This window comes from Carettochelys insculpta, chromosome 14 (assembly GCF_033958435.1).
Source record: "Carettochelys insculpta isolate YL-2023 chromosome 14, ASM3395843v1, whole genome shotgun sequence".
NCBI classification, from domain to species: Eukaryota; Metazoa; Chordata; order Testudines; family Carettochelyidae; genus Carettochelys; species Carettochelys insculpta.
In genome coordinates, this window is record NC_134150.1 from 18,448,160 (window position 1) to 18,474,520 (window position 26,361).

General features: G+C 41.7%; 1 protein-coding gene across 1 annotated transcript in view; it reads left to right on the top strand.

Annotated features, from left to right (window-relative positions):
• ABCC11 (ATP binding cassette subfamily C member 11) overlaps positions 1-26,361 on the top strand; it is a 92,107-nt gene that overhangs the window by 23,671 nt on the left and 42,075 nt on the right. Inside the window, 12 exon segments of the mRNA XM_075009128.1 lie at positions 736-939; positions 6,153-6,287; positions 6,374-6,476; positions 6,556-6,624; positions 8,193-8,282; positions 10,303-10,406; positions 20,114-20,320; positions 22,051-22,174; positions 22,257-22,370; positions 22,373-22,444; positions 22,447-22,480; positions 24,401-24,538. Of these exon segments, the coding sequence (XP_074865229.1) occupies positions 736-939; positions 6,153-6,287; positions 6,374-6,476; positions 6,556-6,624; positions 8,193-8,282; positions 10,303-10,406; positions 20,114-20,320; positions 22,051-22,174; positions 22,257-22,370; positions 22,373-22,444; positions 22,447-22,480; positions 24,401-24,538 (1,394 nt within the window).

The window sequence follows — 26,361 nt, forward strand, 5'->3', positions numbered from 1 at the left end:
CTGGCTTTATCCTCCCCATTCCGGACTTGCCTATGATGAGGATGGCTCACTAAGCGGACACTCCTGCCCCTGGAAAGGCCTGGGCAGCTAAGGGGTCTCTGTGAGTCTCTGAGGCACAACAGAGAAACTGCCAGGAAGCGCAGGGACCCACGGGGGCTGATGAGGGACTTTGTCACATTAGAAAAGAGGAGACTGAGGGGGGAATATGATAGAAGTATATAAAATCATGAGTGACGTGTAGAGGGTAAGTAAAGAAAAGTTATTTACTTGCTCCCACAATATAAGAACTAGAGGACACCAAATGAAATTAATGGGCAGCAGGTTTAAAACTACTAAAAGAATGTTCTTTTTCACACAGTCAACCTGTGGAACTCCTTGCCAGAGGAGGCTGTGAAGGCTAGGACTATAAGACAGTTCAAAGAAGACCTAGATAAATTCATGGAGGTTAGGTCCATAAAAGGCTATTAGCCAGGGGGAATGTGTCCCTGACCTCTGTTTGACAGAGGCTGGGGATGGACGGCAGGAGACAAGTCGCTTGATCACTGTCTTCGGTCTACCCCCCTCTGGGGCACCTGGCACTGGCCACTGTTGACACACAAGATGCGGAGCTGGATGGACCTTTGGTCTGACCCAGTAATGGCCATTCTTATGTTCTTAAAGTTTTGTGCAACCATATAATAGGTATAAAAATCAAATAACTAGTAAATTCATGCAGTGATCTTTTCCAATTTAAAGATAAGTGAAAGAGGCCTAAACCTCTCTGGAGGCCAGAAGCAAAGAGCCAGCTTAGCTCATGCTGTTTATGCCAATAGAGATATTTACCTGTTGGATGACCCCCTATCGGCAGTTGATGCGCATGTTGGAAAATACATTTTTGAGAAATGCATAAAAGAGGCCCTTAAAGGAAAAACGGTAGTCCTTGTAACTCATCAGCTACAGGTAATTAAAACAATTATTATTAATAAGGCAGTAATTATCAATGTGAAGTATATTTGAAGCATAAATTTGTATAAGTATAAATGTGAGATAATATTAATCCTACAAACAAACTAACATAAACAATTTTTTTCTGTTTTTAGTATGCTGGTGATTGGTGAATGATGTGTCAGGGCAATAGAATAAAAATGGAGAATGTGGTACAGTTTGATAATTAATGTTTAGGTTCAAGTGCTAAGTTCAGGCTCAAACACAACCTTCATGAATGACAGTAGGATGGCTTGCTATAATGATCAGCGAAATAATTAACTCCTTTTAAGTGTCATAGTTAGGGTTTATGGTCAATATCTTACAAAGATGAATACAGCTTAGAGTTATTGTTTCTGGTTATCTGGACTCATGCAGGCAACCTTGCATTGTTTTACATTTTTCACATAATTTCAGGGTTCTCGTTGCCATCGAAAGAACTGGAAATATCTTTTCTTTTTAATTAAGGCTTAGCTTCTGAAGTGGGAAGTGCTTCCCGTGGTAAATTCTGCAGCTGTGGAGGAGTGAAATACGTAGGCCATTGTATGAACTAATTAGTTGGTGTTTAAATTGTTCTAAGATCTGGGAAGCTTTGTTAGGTAAAAGGGGTGGACAACAGAGGGGTTTTTTGCTGGCAGAGGCACGTCTACACTGCCTATTTACTGCCAGCTGCACCCTCTGCCAGCAGCGAGATCTCACACGGCTATGCTAATGAGCTGCAGGAATAGTCTAATGACAGCCATTTGCAACTGCGAGACTGCTCATTAGCATGAAGCTGCTGGCAGGACATCTCCGTGTAGACCTAGCCTTTGAGTGACCATATGGAAGGAATCATTTAAGCTCTCCCAGCCTGTGATCTTGTGTATACTCCACCCTTACTCCAGGCCCTGCCCCCTACCTACTGTCTCCCTCTTCTCTTCCCTCCTTCTCACCATTCACCCCTTCCAGCCAAATCCTGGAACCCAAATGTTGAAAATGACATTTGAAAACAAACCACCCACTCTTCTACAATTTCTTTCTAAAGAAAATGGACCATTTTTAACCATGCCCAGATTGTGAAGCATGGACATGCAGAAGGTACCAAATTATAAACACTAAATTTGGGAATAAAAACATGTCAGCCATGTGTTTTGATATACCTTGTAGTGTTGCCAGAGATTTATTTGCAAAAACTTGGTAAGTAAAGGCAAATCAGCTGTCCTGCTGTATACAACACTAAATAAGATGGAATATATGATGCAGTTCTTCTCTTCAGGTTTTGCACTTTCTTAATCAGTGCATCTAAGATGATTTTGTATTTTAAATGTACTCTTAAGCTTTCATAATATAATCATTCTAAATTATGTTTAATGCACTGAAACAAAAATTATTGTAAATTAATCAGAGCAGTTTAGTGTAGTCATAAAGTTTAGACAAAGGAAACACTAATTTATTTTGTGTGAGCAACATAATAAAAATGTTAATGAAATTCACCATATGCTTATGTTAAAATACGCTTCCAAAGATTTTAGGCCTAATGAAGGATTGTATAGCTTACACTAAGGTATTGATTTTGGTGGGAAGTTCTCTAAAATTAGCTCATCAAATAGTCAGAAATAGAGAAAAGAGAACTCATTTGTCCAGCTATATGGAAGAAAAGGGATGTTGTCCCTGTAAGGGTTCTTTTCAACAGGGAGGTGAAAGGAAAGCAGGGATGGACAGGAATTCTTTGGAAACAAGTTTTGTGTGATAGTAGTTAAAATGTGTATTTTAGATATGGGTGATCTTTTAAAGAATGTATTAAAAAAACTATGTCTGAAGATACAAGTTTTTAAGGCTAAAGATAAATACTCATCTTATGCACCTAAATATCTATGCATGGATTTTTTAGAAATGTGATCTTATAATCTTTAGCAACAAACTAATGAAACTTGTAAAGAAAATTTTAAATTATGGCAGTAATGCACTGGTTTTGTCAGTAGATTCAGAAAGTGACAGAATATACCTCTGGATTAGCACATGCCTGATAAATGGCTTCATTGCCACTTAATGGCTCTTTCATAGGTTTGATGTAATGCAAATAGGTTGGGCAAGCTGGAAGGTTTTTCACTTTTAAGTTAATAGATCCACTCAGGGCAGAATTGGGAGCAAACTCACAAACCTGCAACAGCTTGCTGTGGGAGCCTGCAAGAACTGTCAAAAGGGATAGGAAGAGGGGAGAAGTCAGCCCTAAGACCAAGGGGAGGCATTGCCTCTCATACTAGCCAGCTTTCTCCATCACCCAGACTGAGCCTTCTTTGTCCTTTTAAGAGACCAGCTGTTTCATGCTATCGCTTGACCCTAATTAGTCTAGATCCATCAGATTGGGAAACTGATGCTTAATTACACCACAGCTGGGCTAACTGAACAGAGTGGAGTCTGATTACCCACAGGCCTTTTGGCCTTTCAGGTGCAGCCCTCTCTGCTAGAGGCAGGCACTCCAGAATACACAGTAACGTGGTGGTTAGGGCATTCTCCTAGGATGTGGGCAACCCACATAAAAGTCTCTGCCATGGCTAATTCAGGCCAGGGACTTCAACCAGGGTCTCTCATATCCCCACTGAGAGCTCTTGTTAGTGGGTGTTCTAGGAACAAGCACAAAACTATAAAAGCTCATGGTTTTTTTCCAATGCAGAAAAGGATAAGCATTTTAAATCTTGATTTTTCTTGCAGAGTAGGAAAAACTTTTCCCTCCCATCTCTACCTCTGGGCTTCCCAGACACCTGGTGCTAAGGGCTGTGTTTGAGCAGACATCTCTTTGGAGTCTGAAGTACTGTGCCTCAAGCTCATCCTCCTTGCAGTAGCAGAGTAGGGAAATATCTCCCTTTTGAACATCATAATTTTCTATAAAACTCAAAGCACAGATGTCTTTATTCAGCATTAGAGCCTTTATACTGGAATACTTTTCTTATAGCTCCCTAATGGCAAATATGCCCCTGGAGTTGTGAGGTTTTTGTTTGATCTAGTACACTCATTTCATTTCTTTCACTTTTGTCTTTTTTTGCTAGTAATATAAAAGCAATGTACCAGCAGGTGGCACTAAAGCAACATTTTACACTGTGACGAAGCACAAGCTGTTTGAGAATGCCTGACGCTAATGGAAGACATTAGTGTAGAACGCAATAAATGCCAAAATCTAAATTAATGCAACATTGAGACTGGTCAGATAAAATAAAAGAAAAAAACTCAGATGCAAAATGTAAGGTTCCTACAGCAATGTTAGCATAGCCATTCTGCCCATCCTCTTTATTTATGTAACATTTAACAAAATAAACAGATGTAGAAAAACAAGAGGAAAACCAGTAGATTTATGCCTTAGTGATTTCACATTGCCATAGAAGCCGTTACTTTGCATAGTTTAAAAAAAAAAAAAAACCTTTTGTTTACCAAGCAACTGTAATAATACATTAATGTAATTGGCCTCATTTATCTTCCTAAATTATTTCCTGAAGAAAAAAAGCTATCAGGTAATGCTGAAAATACATCAGAGCACACTTCCAGGAGACAGTGCCCTTCAAGCATAAGTGGCACTTGTTGTTTGTAGTGAAGAAAAACTGCACCAATGCCTCCTTGAAATAAGCTAGGGAATGCTGGGGGTGAGGATTAGTGATGCAATCTGAAATGCCCCAGAGAAGGTAGCAGGAGAGAAATCCATGCTAAAAAAATTAAAATTGTGCATAGCTATTCTGGTGCCAGTGGCTTCGTGGCCTCTGCTTGGTGAAAGGTGGAACTACAGCCCTTCTTAGGCAGAATGGTTTTTTTGACCTTGGGGCAGTGGGAGGGGAGGCATGGAATTCTATGCCAAATATGAATTCTGCCTGTGCATACTGGTACAGAACTCTCCTAGGAGTAACAGCAACCTACTTCAAACTTTTCAGGTTCTCTAGGTCCCGGTATGTTCTGAGCCAGAAAACTCAAGAGCCCAGATCTGAATTGAATTTCTAATATAATGATCACATGTTGACAGGCATTTTGGGGAAAGAGCAGGGAGCCTGCCAAGGAATAAGCCCAGTTTAATAAAGATGCCTGGCTAAACGTGATTGTTGAAGTTGTATGAGGCTTTATAAATGTGTGAATTTATTTAAAGATTTTCTAAGAAACTCATGAGGTAAAACCAGTCACTAGCACCCAAGTCAAGTCTTTTGGCTGGTCTCTGAAGTGGTCTGGGAGGGAAAGAATACTCTAACACCATGAAATTACAATGGAGCCAGAGCCACTCTATGACAGCAATAGGGTGAAGAGAACTTGCAGAGGTGCAGTGCATGCCCCCCCCCACCACAACACACTTCTAGTGCAGCAGCCCCATCAGTTTGGTTGCCTAGGACTCCTCACACCCATACCAGTGAGGGCAGGATTTGCCCTATAGGTGTGAAACTGAGACTAATAACTTGGAGGCCTTGGTTCAGATTTGTCAGGGGCAAAATACATAGAAATCCAATTAGGAACTTAAGTGCATGTGACCTGCTCTGCACAGCCATTCAGTTGTCCCAAAGAAAGAAAGAAACAAGCATTCAGCTTGGAAAACCTCTACCAAGGAGAAATTCTTAGGTGGCGTAGAACCACCATAACCATCTGTTATGCTACCCCTAATCAGAAACTGACAGAAAGGATATGTGGTCATGCTAAGAGTGTGAACACAGCCCCACTGTACTTTGACAATCTCCAACCGATGTATTCTACCCTTCAAATCATTGCTAGTTCTTAGGCTCCAGCAGACTACACCGGATCAAGCACAGAACCAACCCCAGGGCTATAGAGTTACAAGTGGCTTTTTTACAGTTCTTCCCCTCAGTGGCCATAACCATTTATACACAGTAAGATAGTTAAGGAATGAATCCATTTTGTTGGCTGCATTAAAGGGAAGATCATCAAGGTCAGTGGAACCTGAACAAGCTATTTTAGTATTTGAGGCTGAATATTTTAAAAATAATTGTATTGGAAAATCATATTTTAAAATAATTCCTTTACACATATAATTGTGCTGCATAAACAAAGGCATAGTCACCTGTATGGATGTAGCAAATTAACTCAGGATTGCTGAAGTTTTCCCAACTGTGAAATGAAACCCATTAATTACCATCATTCAGTTTGAAAACACTAAGCACATGCATTAATTTTCAATGCAGTTACAACATTTATGGAATTAATGGCCCATTCTTATAAATCTGTAGTATTTAGAATTCTGTGATGAAGTCATTGTATTAGAAATTGGAGAAATACATGAAAGGGGAACTCACCAAGATTTAATGAAAGAAAAAGGACGCTATGCTCAGCTAATTCAAAACCTTTGTATGGAGCAAGCAAAGGTAACACTTAGTATTAAACATATTCCACTTTCACATGCCTTAGAATATTGAAAACAGGATTTCAGATTTTCACACTTATTTTACAGGACACAGAAAATACTATGTCTGAATCAGTGACAGAACCAATGAGTGAAATTCAGGATAAGAGTAGTTCCTCAAGAAGCTCTTACGAAGGGGTTGGAAATCCTGGTAATATAATTTAAGACAGTAATCAGAATTGCCTGTATTTGGTTGTTTAAAAAGACTAATTGTTCTTTCATATGCATAGCTTTTGTTATGTCTGAAGAAATCATCACAAAGGAGTCTGAGAGAGACCTACAGAGAAGAAAGAGCACAGGTATTCTACGAAGAGTCACTTGTGTATTATTCCAAGTTGCTGTTTTTTTAAATGAATTTAATTGTAAATTAATTATAGATTTATGATCTGAATGACGCTATTGAATTCAAAATGTTTTGTATCCACCAAGTAGCTTCTGTTCCTCAGCTATTCCTATCTGCACTTATTATTGGCTCTATGACATCTGTCTTTCTGCTAGGTTTGTACAGTAAAAGACAATGTTGGCTCACAAATTGGACTCCTAGACATTATTACAAAACAAATAATAATATAGTTGCCTTTCCTGACTTGATGGACAGAAACTGCACTTCTTGAAACAGTTTTAGATTAATTTAAGATATGTGAAAAATGCCACACTGAGAATAATGGCAGCTAAAAACTTGCTTTTGGAACAATAACCTAGAAAGTTACAATGCACAAGCATCCCCACATTTGCCTGGCCACTGTGCTTCCACTCTGTTCTAGAGCAACTGAGGCAGTGCTGGACACGTAGTAAGTCTGAGTGAGTGATCCAATGAGACCTCCAGTAAGGGCATGCTACCACCACCTTCCATATTGGTGGGGTGAGACAAGCTTAGAGATGTTTTCAACCTGGTTGGAGGAATACGAACAACTTTGAAATGTATTAAATGTAACATGTGGAAGAGAGGGATTGTGGACCAAAAAAAAGTGCAGGGGAGAGGTAGGAAAGATAGGACACAGCCCATTTTGTTATCTGTCCTGTAAGATGGAAGCTTGTAAGCACAGATACAGATCCTCCATTTGCGTAGCTGACACTGTCACTTATAAGCACATCATTCACAAATATGAAGAAGTGAAAGTTACCTTGGCTAAATTGCCAGCCAGAGTTGTCAGTAGAACCAAATATTACAGTTTTAATGCTAAACAGTAGTTGGTCATGTGTACAACCCAAAGTGTCAGGAACTGTTTTTTCAATAACTGCTGTGTTTTACTTTAAAATTCTTTCAAAGAAATATAATGGGCTTAAGGCAAACAAAAGACACTTTCAGGGCCAAATGAAAGTTACAGGGATGTTGTAAATGTTCTAAATAATAGAGAGAGCAAACTACTTTCTAGCTATAAAAACTCTCCCTTCACATCAGGTTCTATACATTAGCAGTGCAGTGATATGTACAGGTTTATAACTGCCTTAGGTGGAGCAGAAAATTCTGGCTTCTTAGTCTGCTTTAGCATGCATACTGTTCTGTCAAGGACGAGGAGGGAGAACTAGACTGTCAATAGAGTTTTGCATTCAAACTTAGGCACTATTGATCATTTTTAGAAAAATCCATGTAACTTATATTTTAATTCTCAGCATCATTTTCTAGTCATTCAAAAACCATTACAAAACTGGAGGGAGCATTTACTTACCATATGGAAGCATCCAGAGGCAGCAGGGATGCTTTAAAAGAAGGAATAAATTTCATAGATTTTCTTATGAAGCTACAAGTGCATATCTGTATATATCAGCATATAGAGTCTTTGATTTTGATTTAACATACCCAGGATTCTTATATATTGGGTCAAAATTTTCTTACATGAATGTAAGTTTTTTGTTTATGTGGTAGCTCCTGTAAACCAACTTTTTCAAAAAGAGGAAAAACAAGAAGGTTCAGTGACATGGAAAACCTATCACACTAACATTAAGGCATCTGGAGGTACATTCTGCAAAAATGTCTTTATATTGAATTTGCATTTTTCTTTGATATTTCCATTTTTAAAACTAGGATTCCTTTCCAATATTTTTCATTAAATCTAAACTCATATATTTCGGTTTCAGATTGGCTCAGTCTCTGTCCCTGTTAGAGTTTACTGCTTTAATTTTATTAGCATTAAACATACCATAAAACAGTTGTAATCTCCTGAGCTAATCTAGAATTGCAGATCACTGGGTTTTATAGAGAAATATGTTAGTAACTGAGTAATAACTTAAGACATTCTTTCATTTATTAGAGAGAAAATGTAGAATATTCTAGTCAGAGGCACCTGAGAAACAAAATTTGGATAAAGACTGGATTTTCAATATATCAAAGTTTGGAATAGCTGACATCTGGGTTTTGGTCGAGCTCATTAGATAGAGAAGTCTATGGTGAAATTCAGGTCTGGATCGGGTTGAGATTTACATACCCACAGACTCCCAGGGAATTTGAGAGCTTTTCAAAGAATCATAGAATACTAGAACAGGAAGGAACCTCAAGAAGACATCAAGTCTAGTCCCCAGCACTCATGGCGGGACCAGGCACCAACTAAATCATCCCTGACAGGTGCTTGTCTAACCTGCTCTTAAAAATCTCCCATGATGGAGATTCTACAACCTCCTAGGGCAACTCGTTCCATTGCTTACCGACTGTGACAGTGAGGAAGTTTATCCCAATGTCAAACCTAAACCTCCTTTACTGCAATTTAAGCCCATTGCTTCTTGTCCTATCATCAGAGGCCAAGGAGAATATTTTTTCTCTCTCCTGCTTGTGCCAACCTTTTAGGTACTTGAAAGCTGTTATGTCCCCTCTCAGTCTTCTCTTTTCCAGACTACACATACCAAATTCTTTTAATCTTCCCTCATAGGTCACGTTTTCTAAACCTTTAATCATTATTGTCATTCTTCAGTTTCTCCCCATCTTTCCTGATATGTGATGCCCAGAATGGGACACTACACTCCATTTGAAGCCTAATCAGTGCAGAGCAGAGTGAAAGAATTACTTCTCATGTCTCGTTTGCAACACTCCTGTTAATACATCCCAGAATTATGTTTGCTTTTGCGGGGTTTTGTTGACTCATATTTAATTTGTAGTTCACAATGACCTCTAGATCCCTTTCTGCAATACTCCTTCCTAGACAGTCATTTCCCATTTTGTATGTGTCAAACTTTTGTTCCTTCCTAAGTGGAATACAAGACTGCATTTTGCTTTAAAACAACTTCTAGTCCTGCAATTACAAAGGAAATTGCGTTTATTTAAATATATATGCATATTTTTACCCTTAAGATTTTACCCTGCTGATATAAAACATATTTTCTGGGCCTATGGTTAGCCACAGAAAAAGTATACACACAACTGTTTGATCTTAAATCCGATACATGCAAAAAAGCATACAGTCTCATACCTAACAGAGAGAGGCACACTTATGACATTCTAAATATGACTTTTTAATCCTTATGGGTTCATGGGCCCAAAACATTCACTATTTCAATGGTGGTTCATTCAGTAAGACTCATGGAATGTGTGTGTACAGTGAATGTGCATATATTTTAATATGTACATAAGTATGTTTTCCCAAGCATTAATTTGCTGAATTTACAAATTCTGAATGATAGTAATTAACTTTTTATACAGTGGGACTGCTCGTTTGAATAAGAGCTTCTTAATATGAGCAAGGATTGCAGAAGCCACCATTCTGGTAAACACCAAAAGCAATTAAAGTCAGCTCTTCTGTGTGCTAAATTCTGAAGTCCTTACTCAGTTTTTACATGGGCAAAACTCACTTTGACTTCAGGATTTAACTCCAGATCCACACATTCTTGTATATGGCATTTATGCACCTATACGAAGAGAAGAATAAATGTGGATTAAACAATAAAGCTGTTGCTCAGAAGCAACAAAACAGTTTATATGAATAGAGTATACTTAAATATTCTTACATCATCAGTTATTAATCTGCTTTTTTTTGTTCCATTTTCAGGTTTCATGCTGTCTTCCTTTGTTGTATTTCTCTTTATTTTGATGATTTGCAGCTCAGCCTTCAGCAACTGGTAGTTAAGTTTCTGGCTAGAACAGGGTTCAGGGGTAAGTAACAATTGAATTGTAAATTTCTGCTATTTAAAAACAGAATTACACATACATTTCAAGTATATCAGTAATAAATCTCAATGCCAGCATCTATAGCATTAAGGCAGTTGCTGCACAACTTCCTTCCAACCCTGCTTCAGATGAAATTCTTATTTCTCTTATAGTTTTCCATCTAAATTGCAGTTCTTTTAATACAGTTTTCATAAAATATATTCTCCCTAAATGTCAGCGGGTCACTGTCCCTTCCCCTGAATTTAGTTGAATGTGCTTCTGAAAGTGTCCAGCATAGGACCTAGAAAAATTGGAGGATTGGGCCAAAAGAAATCTGATGTGGTTCAACAAGGACAAGTGTAGAGTCCTGCACTTGGGATGGGAGAATCCCAAGCATTGTTACAGGCTGGGGACCGACTTGCTAAGTAGCAGTGCATCAGAAAAAGACCTGGGGATTACAGTGGATGAGAGGCCAGATATGAGGCTACAAGGACCCACTGTTGACAAGAAGGCTAATGACATATTGGGGGTGTATTAGGAGAAGGATTTCCAGCAGATAGAGAAGTTATTATTCCCCTCTATTTGGCACTGGCGAGGCCACAGCTGGAGTATTGCATCCAGTTCTGGGTGCCCCAGTATAGATAGGATGTGGATACATTGGTTCAGTGGAGGGCAACAAACGATTAGAGGGTTAGAGCATATGAGCTATGAGGAGATGCTGAGGTACTTGGGGTTATTTAGTTTGCAAAAGAGAAGAGTGAGGGGCAATTTGATAGCAGCCTTCAACTTCCTGAAGGGGAGCTCTAAAGAGTATGGAAAGAGGCTGTTTTCAGTAGTGACAGATGACAGAACAAGGAACAACGGTCTCAAGTTACAGAGGGAGAGGTGTAGTTTGGATATTAGGAAAAATTATTTCACAAGGAGGGTGGCAAAGCACTGGAATGCATTACCTAGAGAGAAACAATAAGAAGTCCTGTGGCACTTTATAGACTTACAGATATTTTGGAGCATAAGCTTTTGTGGGCAAAGACCTGCTTCATCAGATGCATCTGACAAAGCAGGTCTTTGCCCACGAAAGCTTATGCTCCAAAATATGTTAGTCTATAAGGTGCCACAGGACTTCTTCTTGTTTTTGAAGATACAGACTAACTCAGCTACTTCTCTGTTACTTGTTACCTAGCGAGGCGATGGAATCTCCACCCCAAGAAGTTTTTAAGTCCTGGCTTGACAAAGTCCTGGCTGGGATGATTTAGTTAGGGTTGATCCTAAACTCTCTTCCAGCCCAAGGATTCTGTGATTCTGTGATTCATCATTCTAGCACAGCTATCTGTCATGATTCATCACTGTTAACACAGCGCTCTTTCAAATTCACAGTGCTCAGACTGGTTTTTTTCTCCCTCTTTGAGCAAATGAACATGTGATCACCACTCTAGCTAGCATGGGTAAGAACAGTAGTAAAGATGCAGCAGCACAGGGTTCAGCAGATGCTAACAACCCAAGTGTGTTACACAGGGTTTCAGCTTGGGTGGCTAGCCTGCACTGAAGCCTGTACCACCCCATCTTTACTATTGCTACCCAGGCTAGTTAAAGTACAGCTAGTGGGAGTATGCCTATTGGCACTACACTCACACCTTCATTTGCTGTGTTCATACTTTTCTAAGTCAGTGGCCCACATCACCCCTGCAATTTTCAGCAACCTCCTGCCCATTCCAATCCAACACTGCCCTCTTGGTTTATAACAGTGGACTCTATCCACAATAGCCCTTTAGCCCTACATTTATCTATCTCCTTCCTCTCCCACTCATTCCAGCTCTACAATTTTGTGCTCCTCCAGAAGTTAATCTTTCACTTATGCTGTTGTAGGTCCCTGGATCTGGGATTCTCTGCCATCTTTTTCCAACCCAATGGTTCATGTACCTTAAATTTCATTTGAAAAACTTTTCCTTTGCCATATAAGGAACTCTCTGTAAAGACTCTGAGAAAATGCATGTTAAGGATGCCGTATAAAATCAAATGAATCATATATGCATTGAGAACATACTTGCTGGGAATTCAAAGCTATGTTATGACTGATTTACTGCTTCACATTTCTTCACAATGAATATAAATAAGTGGGCATAAATCATGTACTGATTTGTATTAGTTTGAGTGCTCTATTGTTGTACATGCTTTACTGGAACAAAATCACACCTATATTTCCCAATATCATCAGATAAAAATAACTTAGAGTTAAATTGTGCCATCACCAGCTGAAAAACTAGTGGCCCTGAACTTCCGAGGTACAAAGGTTCCCTCTCTTATCTCCCTTGCCACACAACATTGCTGTCCAGTGTATGGACTTCCCACTTTACCAGCCCAGTCATGAAAGACTTTTGGGGTAGGGGTGTAAGAAATTTGTAAAGTGAGGGTGCTAAGTGCCATTGAACCAAACTGTGAACACTCTATATAATGGAAACCACTTCAAGCCATGGGCTACTGAAGTGTACATACCCCCTGCACTCCTGATTCCAGCACTTCTGGTTGGGAGAGAGATTTTTACCGTTTAGTTGCCTCTGCAGCTACGTAAGATTTAGGCAAGTGTAAAATCTTGTTCCAATATGGCACTGCAAAAATGCTTCAGAGATGCACATGTTCCCTGTCGCTAAATAAAAGGGGACTGACTAGCTGACAGTTTTTCAACTTTATGTGTTTGGGTTTTTTAATGATAAAAACATAATACAAATGAAAACAGCTTTTGTCTAAGGTTTCAATATGCTTTGTTTACAACCTCAAAACTGTAATACAATGATAATGAAAAAAACTAGCTTTTACACAGCTTTTCATCATAAAACAGCTTTTGTATAAGGGTTCAATGAGTGTTTACAAGCCCTAAAGTGTAATACAATAAGAAAAATCATAAATACCTAGCTTTTCTATTACTTTTCTTCACTAGATCTCAAAATGCTCTACAAAGTAAGCAAGCAGTATTCGTACCTTTGTGTTTAGTGCATCAGAACAATGAAGCATAATTGCCAGCAAAAAGGGTTCTATTTATTTTCATTCTTCAAGCTAAAAGAAATGCAAAATATACACAAATATCATTATGGGGAAAAAAGTAAAATTGGTTCTTAATCATGAAAGGTGTTATCATTAAAAGATTAAAATTTGCTTCTTTTAAAATAGAGATTTCTCTGATAGTCTCCCTGAAAATACAAACATATGAATTTTTCCCCTCTTAAATTTATGAAATTTAAGATTCTTCATAAGCAAGGATTTAAAAGTCCTCACACTATCTGCAGTTTTCCTTCAAGTGCTCCCTGAAGGTGCTCCACGTGGGTGTCAGTGTGTCCCTGCACTGTAGATCGGTAGCTTTGCAGAGCAGTTCCCTTACCCCGCCCTGCGTGCCACGCATACGCAGAAGCCAGGAGGTGACAACTGCACTGAGGAGGGAGTGTGTAGCACAGCTCTCCTCAGTTCCTTTTCTACCCTCCTCGGCTATGGACAGACGCAGAGCAGCTCTTTCCGTGTTTGAAAAAAATCTCAAAATTTGGGCTTAGCGTCCCTCCTTTCCCTCATAATTTTAACAGTTATATATTTTTAAACCATCTTTACCTCAGGAAAAACTTTAAAAAAGCAGCAGCTGTTGTGGCTTTTTTCTTAAAGAGCAACTTTTTTTTTTCTCTTTTTCAAGGCCTGACTCTGAGAGGAACTGTGATGCCTCTGGAGGCACTATGCCCATGTCTGACAGGCATGCCTCATGCCTTGAGTGCTTGGGTGAATCCCACAGCATTTCTAAGTGCCCCCATTGCCAGGGTGTGCCGGCAAGGGCATGTAAGGAACGTGAAGTGTCTTTAAAAGTGCTACTTTGGCAAAAGTGCCTCAGATTCCGGGGCCTGCCAAACGATGTGTGGGTGCAGCAAAAGCCCTCAGATAGGGTAGCTACGTCGCCTCACAGAAGCTCCCAGGCTGCAACAGCTTCACTGGATCGCTTGCTATTTGAGTTGCCGGGAGTCTCACTTTCTCTGATGCCACCCATGTCAGGTACCATAGAGAGACACAAGTCTTCCTCAGCAAGGAGATCTGAGGAAGAGACTGGGTGACCCACACTGACGGGCACCTCTGGGGCACCTGCTCCTCAGAAGCAACACATGCCTCCACCAGCACTGCCTACTACCTCTGCCAGATCAACCTGCTTGACATAGGAAGGCACAATGGAAAACATGACATATCCACAAAACCCTTCAACTATACTCAACACCATTTGTGTCTTCACCGAACTCTGTGGGGGTGCAGGCATGCTAGCAACTCATATGCTGACCCTCACTCACCTTCACCTTCATCTCAATCTGAAGGCAGTAGCAGACACTCACCAGCTTTTTTGCCTCCATCCTGTCATTCATATTGAGACCATCCCTATCAGACTCATCCTTTCTGGGTACATCAGCCATGGCCATGCCCCAAACACCAGTTTCCATTGCAGCTGGGTCCATGGGATGCCTGGTAGGTGTATCGGCCATGGTTATCCCACACTTGCCACTCTAGGCATACTGACCCCTCAGCGTGAGCACATGCCTGGCACCCTCCTACGATGTTGTCATATTCCTCTCCGGTTAACCTTCTGTCTATTATTTCCCAGATGGCTCCTAATGTTATGGAGGAGTTGCCTCACTCAGGCTACGTCTACACGTGAAGCCTACATCGAAGTAGCTTATTTCGATGTAGCAACATCGAAATAGGCTATTTCGATGAATAACGTCTACACGTCCTCCAGGGCTGGCAACGTCGATGTTCAACTTCGATGTTGCGCAGCACCACATCGAAATAGGCGCTGCAAGGGAACGTCTACACGCCAAAGTAGCACACATCGAAATAAGGGTGCCAGGAACAGCTGCAGACAGGGTCACAGGGCGGACTCAACAGCAAGCCGCTCCCTTAAAGGGCCCCTCCCAGACACACTCGCACTAAACAACACAAGATCCACACAGCCGACAACTGGTTGCAGACCCTGTGCCTGCAGCACGGATCCCCAGCTGCAGCAGCAGCAGCCAGAAGCCCTGGGCTAAGGGCTGCTGCCCACGGTGACCATAGAGCCCCGCAGGGGCTGAAGAGAGAGCGTCTCTCAACCCCTCAGCTGATGGCCGCCATGGCGGACCCCACTATTTCGAAGTTGTGGGACGCGCAATGACTACACGGTCCCTACTTCAACGTTGAACGTTGAAGTAGGGCGCTATCCCCATCTCCTGATGAGGATAGCGACTTCGACGTCTCGCCGCCTAATGTCGAAGTTAACTTCGAAATAGCGCCCGACACGTGTAGCCGTGATGGGTGCTATTTCGAAGTTAGTGCCGCTACTTCGAAGTAGCGTGCATGTGTAGACACAGCTTCAGACTGTTAGGCTTCTTCCAGGGGTCCCAGGTCTATATGAGAAGAGGTGTTTTTTCAGATTTCTCCCTCTCCTCCTACTGATGACCTAAAGCACCTCCAAGAAGTTTTTAAAAGGGTTGCTCACTCGCAGGACATCACCCTGCAGGAGTGTAGCCAGACAAAATCTCCCCACTACAGACCAGCTTTTGTCTCCCCTCTAAGGTGCCTCAGAGCACACGGGGCACTGAACAGCAGTTAAACAGCACAGTCTTTGATGTCTCTCACTGAGGCCCAGATGTGCTGGCTCATCGTGACCCTGAGAAACAGAAAACACAGATAGAGGGCTAGCAGGCTAACTGTCAATAAGGGGGGGCCTCAGGAAATTACCCCAGCTGGCATTGATGGATTTGATGCACCCACACAGCCATCCCAGAAGGGAAATCTCCGCCCTTGTAAAAGAATGTCCTGTACTCCCAAATTCTTTATCTCCTGTCTTACAAGTGCAAATTAAGTAAGAATTGCCCTTGTAAAAACTGGTGTCACAAAAGACAGACCAGTACGATCTGGCACCATAGATAAGAAAGAGAATACGTGACCCAGGGGGTATAAAGATGGGCCCACCAGCACGCTGACTCTGAGTGCATTCCCACCAACTACCCGCTGGCCGGGTCAGGTGATTGCCTCCCGAGGTCCACAACTGGGGACGCCCAACCTCGTATTCGTCTTTCCGCGGAATTGAGTGACCGATCCTGGCTTGGCTACGCAGGTATCGAGAGACGCCAGGAGGGTAAGATGTACCCACATTAAGGTCTCCTTTTTGGTGTACACAAATAAAGAATTAGAGCTCTGTAACTAGATGTTGTTGTATTAAGATATTGTGTTAGATGGTAACAGATATCTTTGTATTGGATTGTAACGTAACCTGTTAACACCTGTACTCTGCTAGCATATAAGAAGTAGACAATAGCCTTTTGTAACCCCACGCTTATAACTGTAGCTTAATAAACTTGTAACTAGTTAAGATCTAAGCGTGACTGCTGTTACTCTCTGTCACTGCAACACAGCCGGCACAATAAAAAGAACTTTAACCATTTGGTTACCACAGCCTGGCCATAGGTGAGAGGACTAGGAGCTCCCTGCTCCAGCAGTAAAAAACTGGGTTGTTTAGGACCCAGGGGAATCCGTCAGCCTGGCTTGTCGCTGCCCTCAGTGACGAGCTCCGTGCTCTCGCAGTTAAAGACTCGGATGGTAACAAGGGCATAGTTGGTACCTCACCGCACATTACCCGGCCACCGGCTAACAAGGAGGTACAAGATAAACAGCATAGGCTGCTCATGATTCTGCAGCCAACTGCACTCCCCAAAATAGCCTTACCTATTAATGAGACAATCCTTGAACCCTCCACTGGACAGGTCCCAGCTTCTATCTTGTCCACCAGTTGAGGGCAGATAGGAAGTATTTTGTTCCATCTAAGGGTGTGGATTTTCTTTTTTTCACATCCACAACACAATTCTTTAGTTATGGATTTGGTAAATCACAGATCCAAGAATCCTCAGTTCAAATCTACTCACACTGGTAGAGAGCATAAGCAATTAGATTCCTTTGGCCATAAGATATACTCCTCATCTACACTACAGTACCACACTGCAAACTATACTGCCCTTTTAGCCTACTATGACCATACAAACTACAATAAGTACAAGACCTGGTGTAAGACCTGCTGGACACCAAATGCCCTATCCTGCGGTCTATTGTTAAGGATGGTTTCTCAATTGCTGAAACTGCTCTTCGGGCAGCAATGGACATGGCTGACAGAGCTGCCATGGCCATGGCCATGGCCATTGTGATAGTTATGCACAGGGTGGCATGGCTCTTATCTTCAGGCATTCCATGTGAAATCCGGTCAAGGGTGGAAGACCTCCCTTTGATAGGAAGTAGCTGTTCTCCAGCACCACTGACAATATTTTGCATTCCATGAAAGACTACAGGACAACACTCCACACATTGGGAATGTATTCCCCTCCTAGCAAGAGGCCCAAGTACATTCCCTTCTGTAGATCTAGGGAGCATAACTATTCCTTCTGCAGACAACAGCATAGGCAATATAATACGCTTCCCCCTATCCCATCCCTCTTCAGTGACCCATCTCATGAGCCCTTCCTACGGACAGAAGCTTCCTACTTTAGGGGCAATAGAACCCATCCCCAAAGAGGCACTGTGGCAAGGAGTTCTACGCCAACTATTGGTGATCACAGCACTCCTGGCTGACCCACCTTTTACTATTTTAACTAAAGACAAGGTGATACTTAGGCCTCACCTGAGGTTTCTCCTCAAAGTCATATCTGATTTTTATGTAAATGAACCTATATACTTACCTACTTTTTTTCCTAAGCCTCACTCCTGTCCTAGGAAAGCTGTATTGCATCTGCTTCATGTTAGCTGTGCACTTGCTTTTTACCTTGAGAGAACCAAACTAAACAGGAAATCTGACAAACTCTTCGTAGCATGGTCAGGGCCCTGTGCGGAAATGGCTGTTTCGGCACAATGCCTGTCCGAATGGATTGCAGATTCCATTCATGCTGCATATCAACTTAAAGGCAAGCAGCCACCACAGACTAGTAGAGCCCATGCGACATGAGCAATGGCTGCAACAACTGCCTTCCTTAGTAATGTCTCTCTGGTAGACAACTGTAGAGTGGCCATGTGATTCTCACACTGTACGTTTGGAAAGCATTAAGCACTGCAGAAAGGGCCAATACCTGCCGTTGCCTTGCAGATGATGTTTTACATCACTTTAATTAAATACTCCAATACCCACCTCCAGCAAATGGTACTGCTACAGAGTCACCTACGTGGAGCACCCACAGGGAGCACTCGAAGGAGAAGTTACTCATTTTCATGCAGTAGCAATAGTTCTACGAGATGTGTCTCTGCAGATGCCCCACAACCCTTCCTTCTTCCCCATCTACTTGGCATCTATAAGAACCGTGGGTAGAAAAGGGACAGAGGAGGGCTCTGCTGCGCACTCTCTCCTCAGTGTGGTGACATCACCTGCTGGCTCCTGCGCACGTTTGGCACATGGCAGCAGGGGACAAGGGGAGAGGCACTGCTCTGCAAACCTTCTGACCTACAGCGCAGGGATGCACCGATACCTATGTGGAGCACCTGCAGGGACACATCTCGGAGAACTATCACTTTGCACAAAAATGAGTAACTTCTCCCTATTTTTATAAACAGGGATTAGGCCTACAAAATGCATTAAAGTTGAATTTTTAACTCTACAGTGCTGTTTTAAAATCTTGATTTTACTTTTCCTTATCTGAAATCCATTTCCATGGAAAGTTAAGAATCATTGTCTTTCTAGTAATTGCGTTGTCAATACTATTTCTCTTTCCATAGCTTTACACAATGGACTGGGAAAAATAAAGTCAAGGCTATAAATGATTTATTCTTGGCTTCATTTCAAGAGTGAGAGTAAGAACTCTGACTTCTAGATTGTAGTGGCTGGCTGGCTGCCTGCCTGCTGAAATACACAAGTGCAGGTTTTAAAACCCACCTACAGATTTCAGAAGGCAAAATTATTACATTTTATATAACACTACAGACACACATTATACTTAACAAATCATATTACTAGAGTAACAAGTGGAACCCAGATATATCATACCTGTCACTACATTCCTCACCACCATAATTTAAAATTTAATATTAACAATATAGACTGTGGATTCTTCTCTCAAAGCACAGGACTCCATCATATTCACAAAAGGAGACTCTATTTTAACAGCTAGCTATATAGGTCCTATGAAATATAGTTGAGCACTTCCGATTCCATATAATGGAGGGAAGTGAAACACACATACATGGTAACTAGACAAGTCCTGAAGAATTTAAAATGAATGAAAATAAGGTTATATTCAAATTTGAATGGGAGAAGATGTTAAAAGAAATTAAAGATAAGATGTAGGCAAATCTGGAGCTGTCGAATGAAAAATGACTTTCATAGAACTTAAACAATATATAAAAAAAGGAAGCTGGTGAAGGGTTATGTGTAACAGAGCCAGAGAACTGTTGTTACAAAATTCTATAGGATTTTAAACCGGAAAATCCAGTCTGAGCAGCTCTGAGGTGTGGCTGCCCCATCTCTGCCCCTGCCATCCAAAATCATTGCTTGGATCATGGAGCCAGTCTTTTCCCCTCCTCCTGCCACTAGGCCCAGGGGCTCAGCAAGTCTGTCAGCCTCCCCACCCTCCCCATGGGGTATTCCTGCACTTAAGTTGTCCCTCTGCCTTTATCCTTATCCTTTTATGTCATGTTATCAGTAAAGCTTTCAAATTTTAATCACTGTATTTTATACATTTGCTTTAAAGACAAACTGCAGCATCCTGAATAATGAAACAGAATATCCCATTTGTGACATGGGAAGCATCATGGATAACCCCAGACTACACTTTTACCAATTAGTCTACGGAATGAGCATGGTGACCATGATTGTCCTAAGCATCATCAAAGGGTTTGTTTTCACAAAGACAACATTAAAGGCTTCTTCAGTGTTACATGATAATTTATTGCACAAGGTGTGGAAGATACATTGCTTTAATTGTTATTAGGGAAGATTTACCATAATAAGCTCATAAAAAGACAGAGAATAGATTAGCAGTTAGTATTGATGCCTAGATCATTGGTTCTGTTCCCAGGTCAGCTGCTGCCTCATTGTGTGACCTTGAGCAGTGTTTGTGAACATTTTGTGCATGCTACTCTATTGAATTATAATGCCCACCTCCTTAAATTAATGCTCCCAAAGTGCTTAAAGTGTCTCAGATAAAAGACTACAGATGCAAGCTATTACTTCTTGTAGCCTGGACCTAAAATGATTCTAGCAAGTGAAACTGCCAGGTCACCAGCACTGTGCAATTGGATGGAAACACCATAAAGATTCTCACCTTCCTCTGAAGCATCAGATATTGGTCTCTGCTGAAGGCATTTTACTGGACAAAAATTGTTCACATGTAACATGTGGATTTAAATCCATCTGAAAATAATCCAAGCACTGGAATCTAAGGGCCAAAGGATGAAATTTTCAAAAGCACCTAAATCCAATTTTTTATAAGTGATGAAGTTACTTAGGGTCAGATTGACAGAGGTTTTTAGTTAGTTGCCTAACGATACACATAGTTGCCTACTGGGCTTCACAAAAATGCCCAAGCACAGACACTGACCCTGTGGGTACTCCAGTGCTGGCAGACACATGGAAAAAAATAACCTGTGGGTTTTGGCACTCAGTGGCAGCTATGCTCCTCCTCCCCCTGCCCCCTGCCCCAATGTCTCCTGCCTGCTGCTGATCAGGTGTTCAGTGGCAGGCAGGAGTCTGGTGCTGGAGGACAGGACAAGGAGCAGGAAGGGGAGGAGCAAGAGCCGGGCGTGCTTGTGAGGGAGGGAAGGAATGGGAAGGGGCTGAGGCAGAGAGGTGTCAGGAAGAGGAAGTGCAGAGGTGGGCCCTTGGAGGAATGGGTGGAGTAGGGGCGGGGCCTTGGCTGGAATGGGAAGAGGTGTTGAGCACACATGGGAAATCAGATCGTTAGTACTCCCTTAGGTGCTCTTAAAAATATTAGTTCATTTGTCTAATCTGCTGTGACCTGTCCTAGGACCCTATATTATATGAGTTTTTGATTCAACAAAGTACTTACATAAATGTTCAGTTCTGGCTGTGTGTACACTAGCACAAACCTTCGAAACAGCCATGCAAATAGCCATTTCAAAGATTACTAATAAGGCACTGAAATGCATATTCAGTGCATCATTTGCATGCCGCCAGCCATGGCTATTCAAAATTGCTGCTTTTCACAGCCACATGGTTTCAAAGGGGGGTCCTTTTCGAAAGGACCCTGCCAACTTCGAAATCCCCTTATTCCTATCTGCTGATTTTGAAGTTGACGGGGTCCTGTCAAAAAGGACCCCTGTCTGGACGAGCCACACAGCAGCGAAAAGCAGCAATTTTGAAGAGCCACGGCCGGTGGCATGCTAATGAGGCACTGAATATATATTTCAGTACCTCATTAGTAATCTTCAAAATGGCCATTTGCATGGCCATTTTGAAGTTTTGTGCTAGTGTAGATATAGCCTCTAAGAATACAAGTTGAATATTAAATTGAGAAGTATTCACTACTACAACACTGCAAACATCTGCTTTGAATCAGACACCCGTTTAAGCACCTTGATGAATCAGGGGTTATCTAGCTTACTGCAAGTGCTCCTTTTAACATTCTGATTTTCATGCACATTTCTTTTGTTGTGATCATGACAACAGGATAAGCCCTTCAGAAATATTTATTTTCTTTTCAAATACTGCTTTACAACACTATCTAACGTTGTAAAAGCTGTAATACTTTTTCTGATGTTCCTCTTATTTAAATTTTATCCAGATTATACTGGTATTTACTTTACCATACATACTTGGAATACTGTAGAAGACAAAGACTGTCATTTGATTCTGCTCTTCCTCTTTATCCCCAGATCTTTCGGCGTCCAATGAGTTTTTTGATACAACTCCCACTGGCAGGCTAATGAACCGTTTTTCTAAGGATATGGATGAATTGGACGTGAGATTTCCATTTCACACAGAGAATTTTTGCAGCAGTTTTTTATAGTGCTCTCTGTTCTAATCATAATAGCCATTGTGTTTCCTTTCCTCCTAATTGGAGTGGTGTCCTAACCATTATTTTTATTATTCTCTTTCAGTAAGTTGATGAGCTAGGTGTTTAAGAACAATTTCAAGAATTTTAGTACCTTTGCAGTCTTGCCAATAGCAATTGTAGTTGTTCTGTACATCTGTTCTTTAGCTTCACTTTTGTAAAGGTTTACTGGAGAGTGAGAGCTACAGAAGTCAATATCTCGTAAAGCAGGCACAGCTAGTGGAAACTGGGAAGCTGGCAAATATTTTCTGCCTTTTATACTGGGGGTAAATCCAGGCTTTTGCTTGCCCTGTCTTTTGCCAATATAGTCCAGGGCCTTCAGTCTGAAGTCACAAGTTATACACAACCTTACCTCAACCTACTGGTCTACAATTAGGACCAAAGCCACAGAAACAGACCAGGCTGGTAAGAGAGAACATAGCCAAGGTATCCTTAAATGCGCCAATTCAGCCTGTGCTAGGTAGTCTCCAGCAATGGGGAAACCTTGGAGCCTTGACTACAGTTTAAACCAACATCCTCAAAGCATCAGCATCAAGGACCAGTCCTGGAGGATGGGCATTCAGTGGGATGCTGGTGCTTAGTCTCTTCTTCCCATACACATTTTCTGGCCACATGATGCAAGTAATTTTCTCTTCCCATCTATACCTGGAAGTAGAGGAGATGGTATTATTTTTTCAGTTTTCAAAATCTACTGTCATATATCAGTACTCATAATGCATTAGTAATGAAATAATATGATATACATGAATGACTAGATTATGTCTGGCCCCTCAATGCAGGGGCAGGCACAATACACAAAGCCAAGGTTTTCAAAAGCGACCAAGCGACCAATCTGAGATGCCTAGAAAGGACCTGATTTTCATTAAGTACTAAGTATCCAGTTCCTTCTGATTACTCAGTTGTCTTAAAGTACTGGTTGAAGTACTGGTTGAACCTCTCTTGTCCAGCACCCTCTCGACCTGACCAACGCTGGATGAGAGAATTTGCTGGACCACAGGTGGTCAATTTTTCTAGCAGCATTTCCAACACTTCCACTGCTTACTGGGCTCTTAGAAGACTGTTGGGGTAAATTACAGGTGAATAACAACACAGAATTCTGAGTACCAGGACTGGTGGCTGTAAACAAACTTTATGGGACCATGCAAAATTTGGCCACACTCATGATGATAAGTGGCCATCCAGCTAACTAAAATCCCGCTGGATTACGGATTCTTCCTGCAACGTGGTGCTGCTCCCTCTCCTGTGGTTCAGACCATCTGAGATTCCAGTTCAGATTGCTGTCACTCCTTACTTAACATTGTAGTTATGCTCCTGAAAAATGCTGCTTTAAGTGAAACAATATTGAGCAAATTCAATTGCACTATATGAACTAATGTAAATGGGGAGGGCTTTAGGTTCCAGGGATGGGGCTTTTTTATTTATTTTTTTTTGTTTACAGACAAAAGACATTATGTACTTGTACAGTATAAGTTTTATAGTTTCAAGCAATTTAATACTGTGCTCAACAGTGATGTTTGTGAAGCTTGCTTGAGGCTAGGGTGTGGCAGATCAGGACATGGGGGGCTTGCCCTCCTCTGCCTGCCTGGTGCTCCTGCCGGGATGCAGGGCTGATGCATGGGGTGTGTCCGCTCTGTCTGCCCAGCATTCCTGCCAAGCCATGGGGTCAGGGGCTTGCCCACTGCCTGGATGGAGTGCCATCTGAGCAGAGTGGGAAAAGCCCCTGTGGAACACTAGGTAGGCAGAGGGGTGGGGGGGGGCAAGCCAAAAACCTTCTGACAGAATGTTGCACAACTTTAAACTAATATGTTCTCTAACAGATCAGCACCCTAATAATGAAACAGCAATAACCAGAATGACTTTAATTGAAGAGTTAAAGCGCCAGCTTTAGCCACTAAATAGTGATGTATACCATCCATGTACTGACATAAACATGTACAATGCAATTTTGCTTTTATTTTGTTGCAGAATTTTTCAGAGAGCCATCGGAGAACTAAAACGAATGGAAAATATTAGCAGGTCTCCTTGGTTCTCACACATTACTTCTTCTGTGCAAGGTCTCAGTGTAATTCATGCTTATACTAAAAAAGAAGACGATATCAACCAGTAAGTTGTATACATTACAAATATATCTTTTTTATTTTGTTCATCATTCTGATATGGACAGAAAACATTTGATTGTTATTCTTTACTTGATTGTGCATAATGTAGCCTTGTACATGCAGTGACTCTAGGTTAACCAGGTGTCCCGATTTCATAGGAAAAGGCTTTATATGTGGGGCTTTTTCTTATATAGGCACCTATTACTTCCTATCTCCTGAAATGACTTTTTGTACTTTCTATGTAATCACCCTGCGACACTGACGAAACCATTCTGTTATTACAATACAGAACAGCAATGTTCCTGCAGCTTTTCATTTTCCTAAAATGAGAATCCATGGTGATGCTTCTAGTTTGTACCGTGGACCCTCAGAAGACCATCACAAACAGCACTGCATGTCGTATCTCGGTGCCTACTTCTGAGCATTGTTCAACCTTTTACTTTAGGTTTTTAGCAATTTATAAGAGCTGAATTAAAAGCCCAGAAGTACTGAGTTCTTGCTGGTGGGCTCCCAAAGTGATTTAGATCCACACATACAGATCTTTAGGATTTGATTTGTCACATCTCAGAGTGAACCATGTCAGCTGTATTTTCCAGAACTCATGACAAACCCTTCTTAGCTTGCTTGAAAATTCAGACACTAAAGTTCCTGAAATTCCAAAGGAAAGATCCCACTTGCCCTGTGTGTCTTCTGCTTTTATCTTACGTGTTTTCTCTGTGATCAGTGACTTGTCATTGCCAGGAGTCAAGTGGCTCCTTCCCTCTGTGCCTTCTTGTTAGGTGCTGTAAGAATAAATCCAGGGGCCTTGTCAGCTTCTAGCAGTCTATCAAAACAAGCTGCCACTTCCAATGTCTCATATCCATCTATCCATCCTGTCAGTAGTTTGACTGTCCCTAGCCCATGGCTAAGGGTACAAGGACAATCAGTTTCTGCATGGGGGAGGGAGAAGAACAGGGACTGTGCCTATGTTTGCCCTCACATAAGTTAACCGTCTCAAAGGGGGCAGGAAGAAGGCAGTGGCGAGGAGCAGCTCATATATTCCCTGTGTCTGACAGTTAGAAAAAGGAAGGTCTCCCCATAAGTCTGACTACACTGGACACAGATTAACTAATACAACGTTAAGCACAATATGGCGCTGATGATAGACAAGGACTATGGTGTTTTATATCATGTCACGTGAACGTTGGTTAGCCATCACAGTCTGACCTAAACAGTGTTTGTGGGTCTTGTCCAGATGCAGCAGACCATTTGTTTCCCTGAGAATGGCATTTTTGGAAGCCTCCCTTTAGAAAAATGTTGCAATATAAACCAAGTCTTGACTAATTCATACTGAGCTGTGGTATCTTCTGTTTTACTCAACTGTATTTGCATAATATTGAAGTAAAATAGAACACGTACAAAGGCTATCATAAAAATGCCTACATCAACGACTCACTAGCACAGGGCCAGAAAAAATAGACAGCATGGGCCAAATCTGGCCCTGAAAAGCCCCTGGATTCAGCCTGTGGATGCAATGGGGAGCTTCAAGCAGACTTCAGAGCCCTCTTTGTTTTTCAGTAGATGAAAGCTGGGGTGGGGGGAGGGCTTCATGCACCGCCCCCACCCCCCAGCACAATCCCTTTGGCTGATTTCTGGCTAATAGGAGCTTCCTGTTGGAAACACTCCATACTCTCCCCATCCTTGCCCCCAACCAGGCTCATGTCTATTCATAGTCACACATGGCCCCTGCCATAGCTGGACATGCAAGGAGCCTGCCTGAGAAATCAGCTGGACTGCTGGCCAGGAGTCACTCAGCTAAATCTCCTGTCCAGAGCCTGCCTCTAGCAC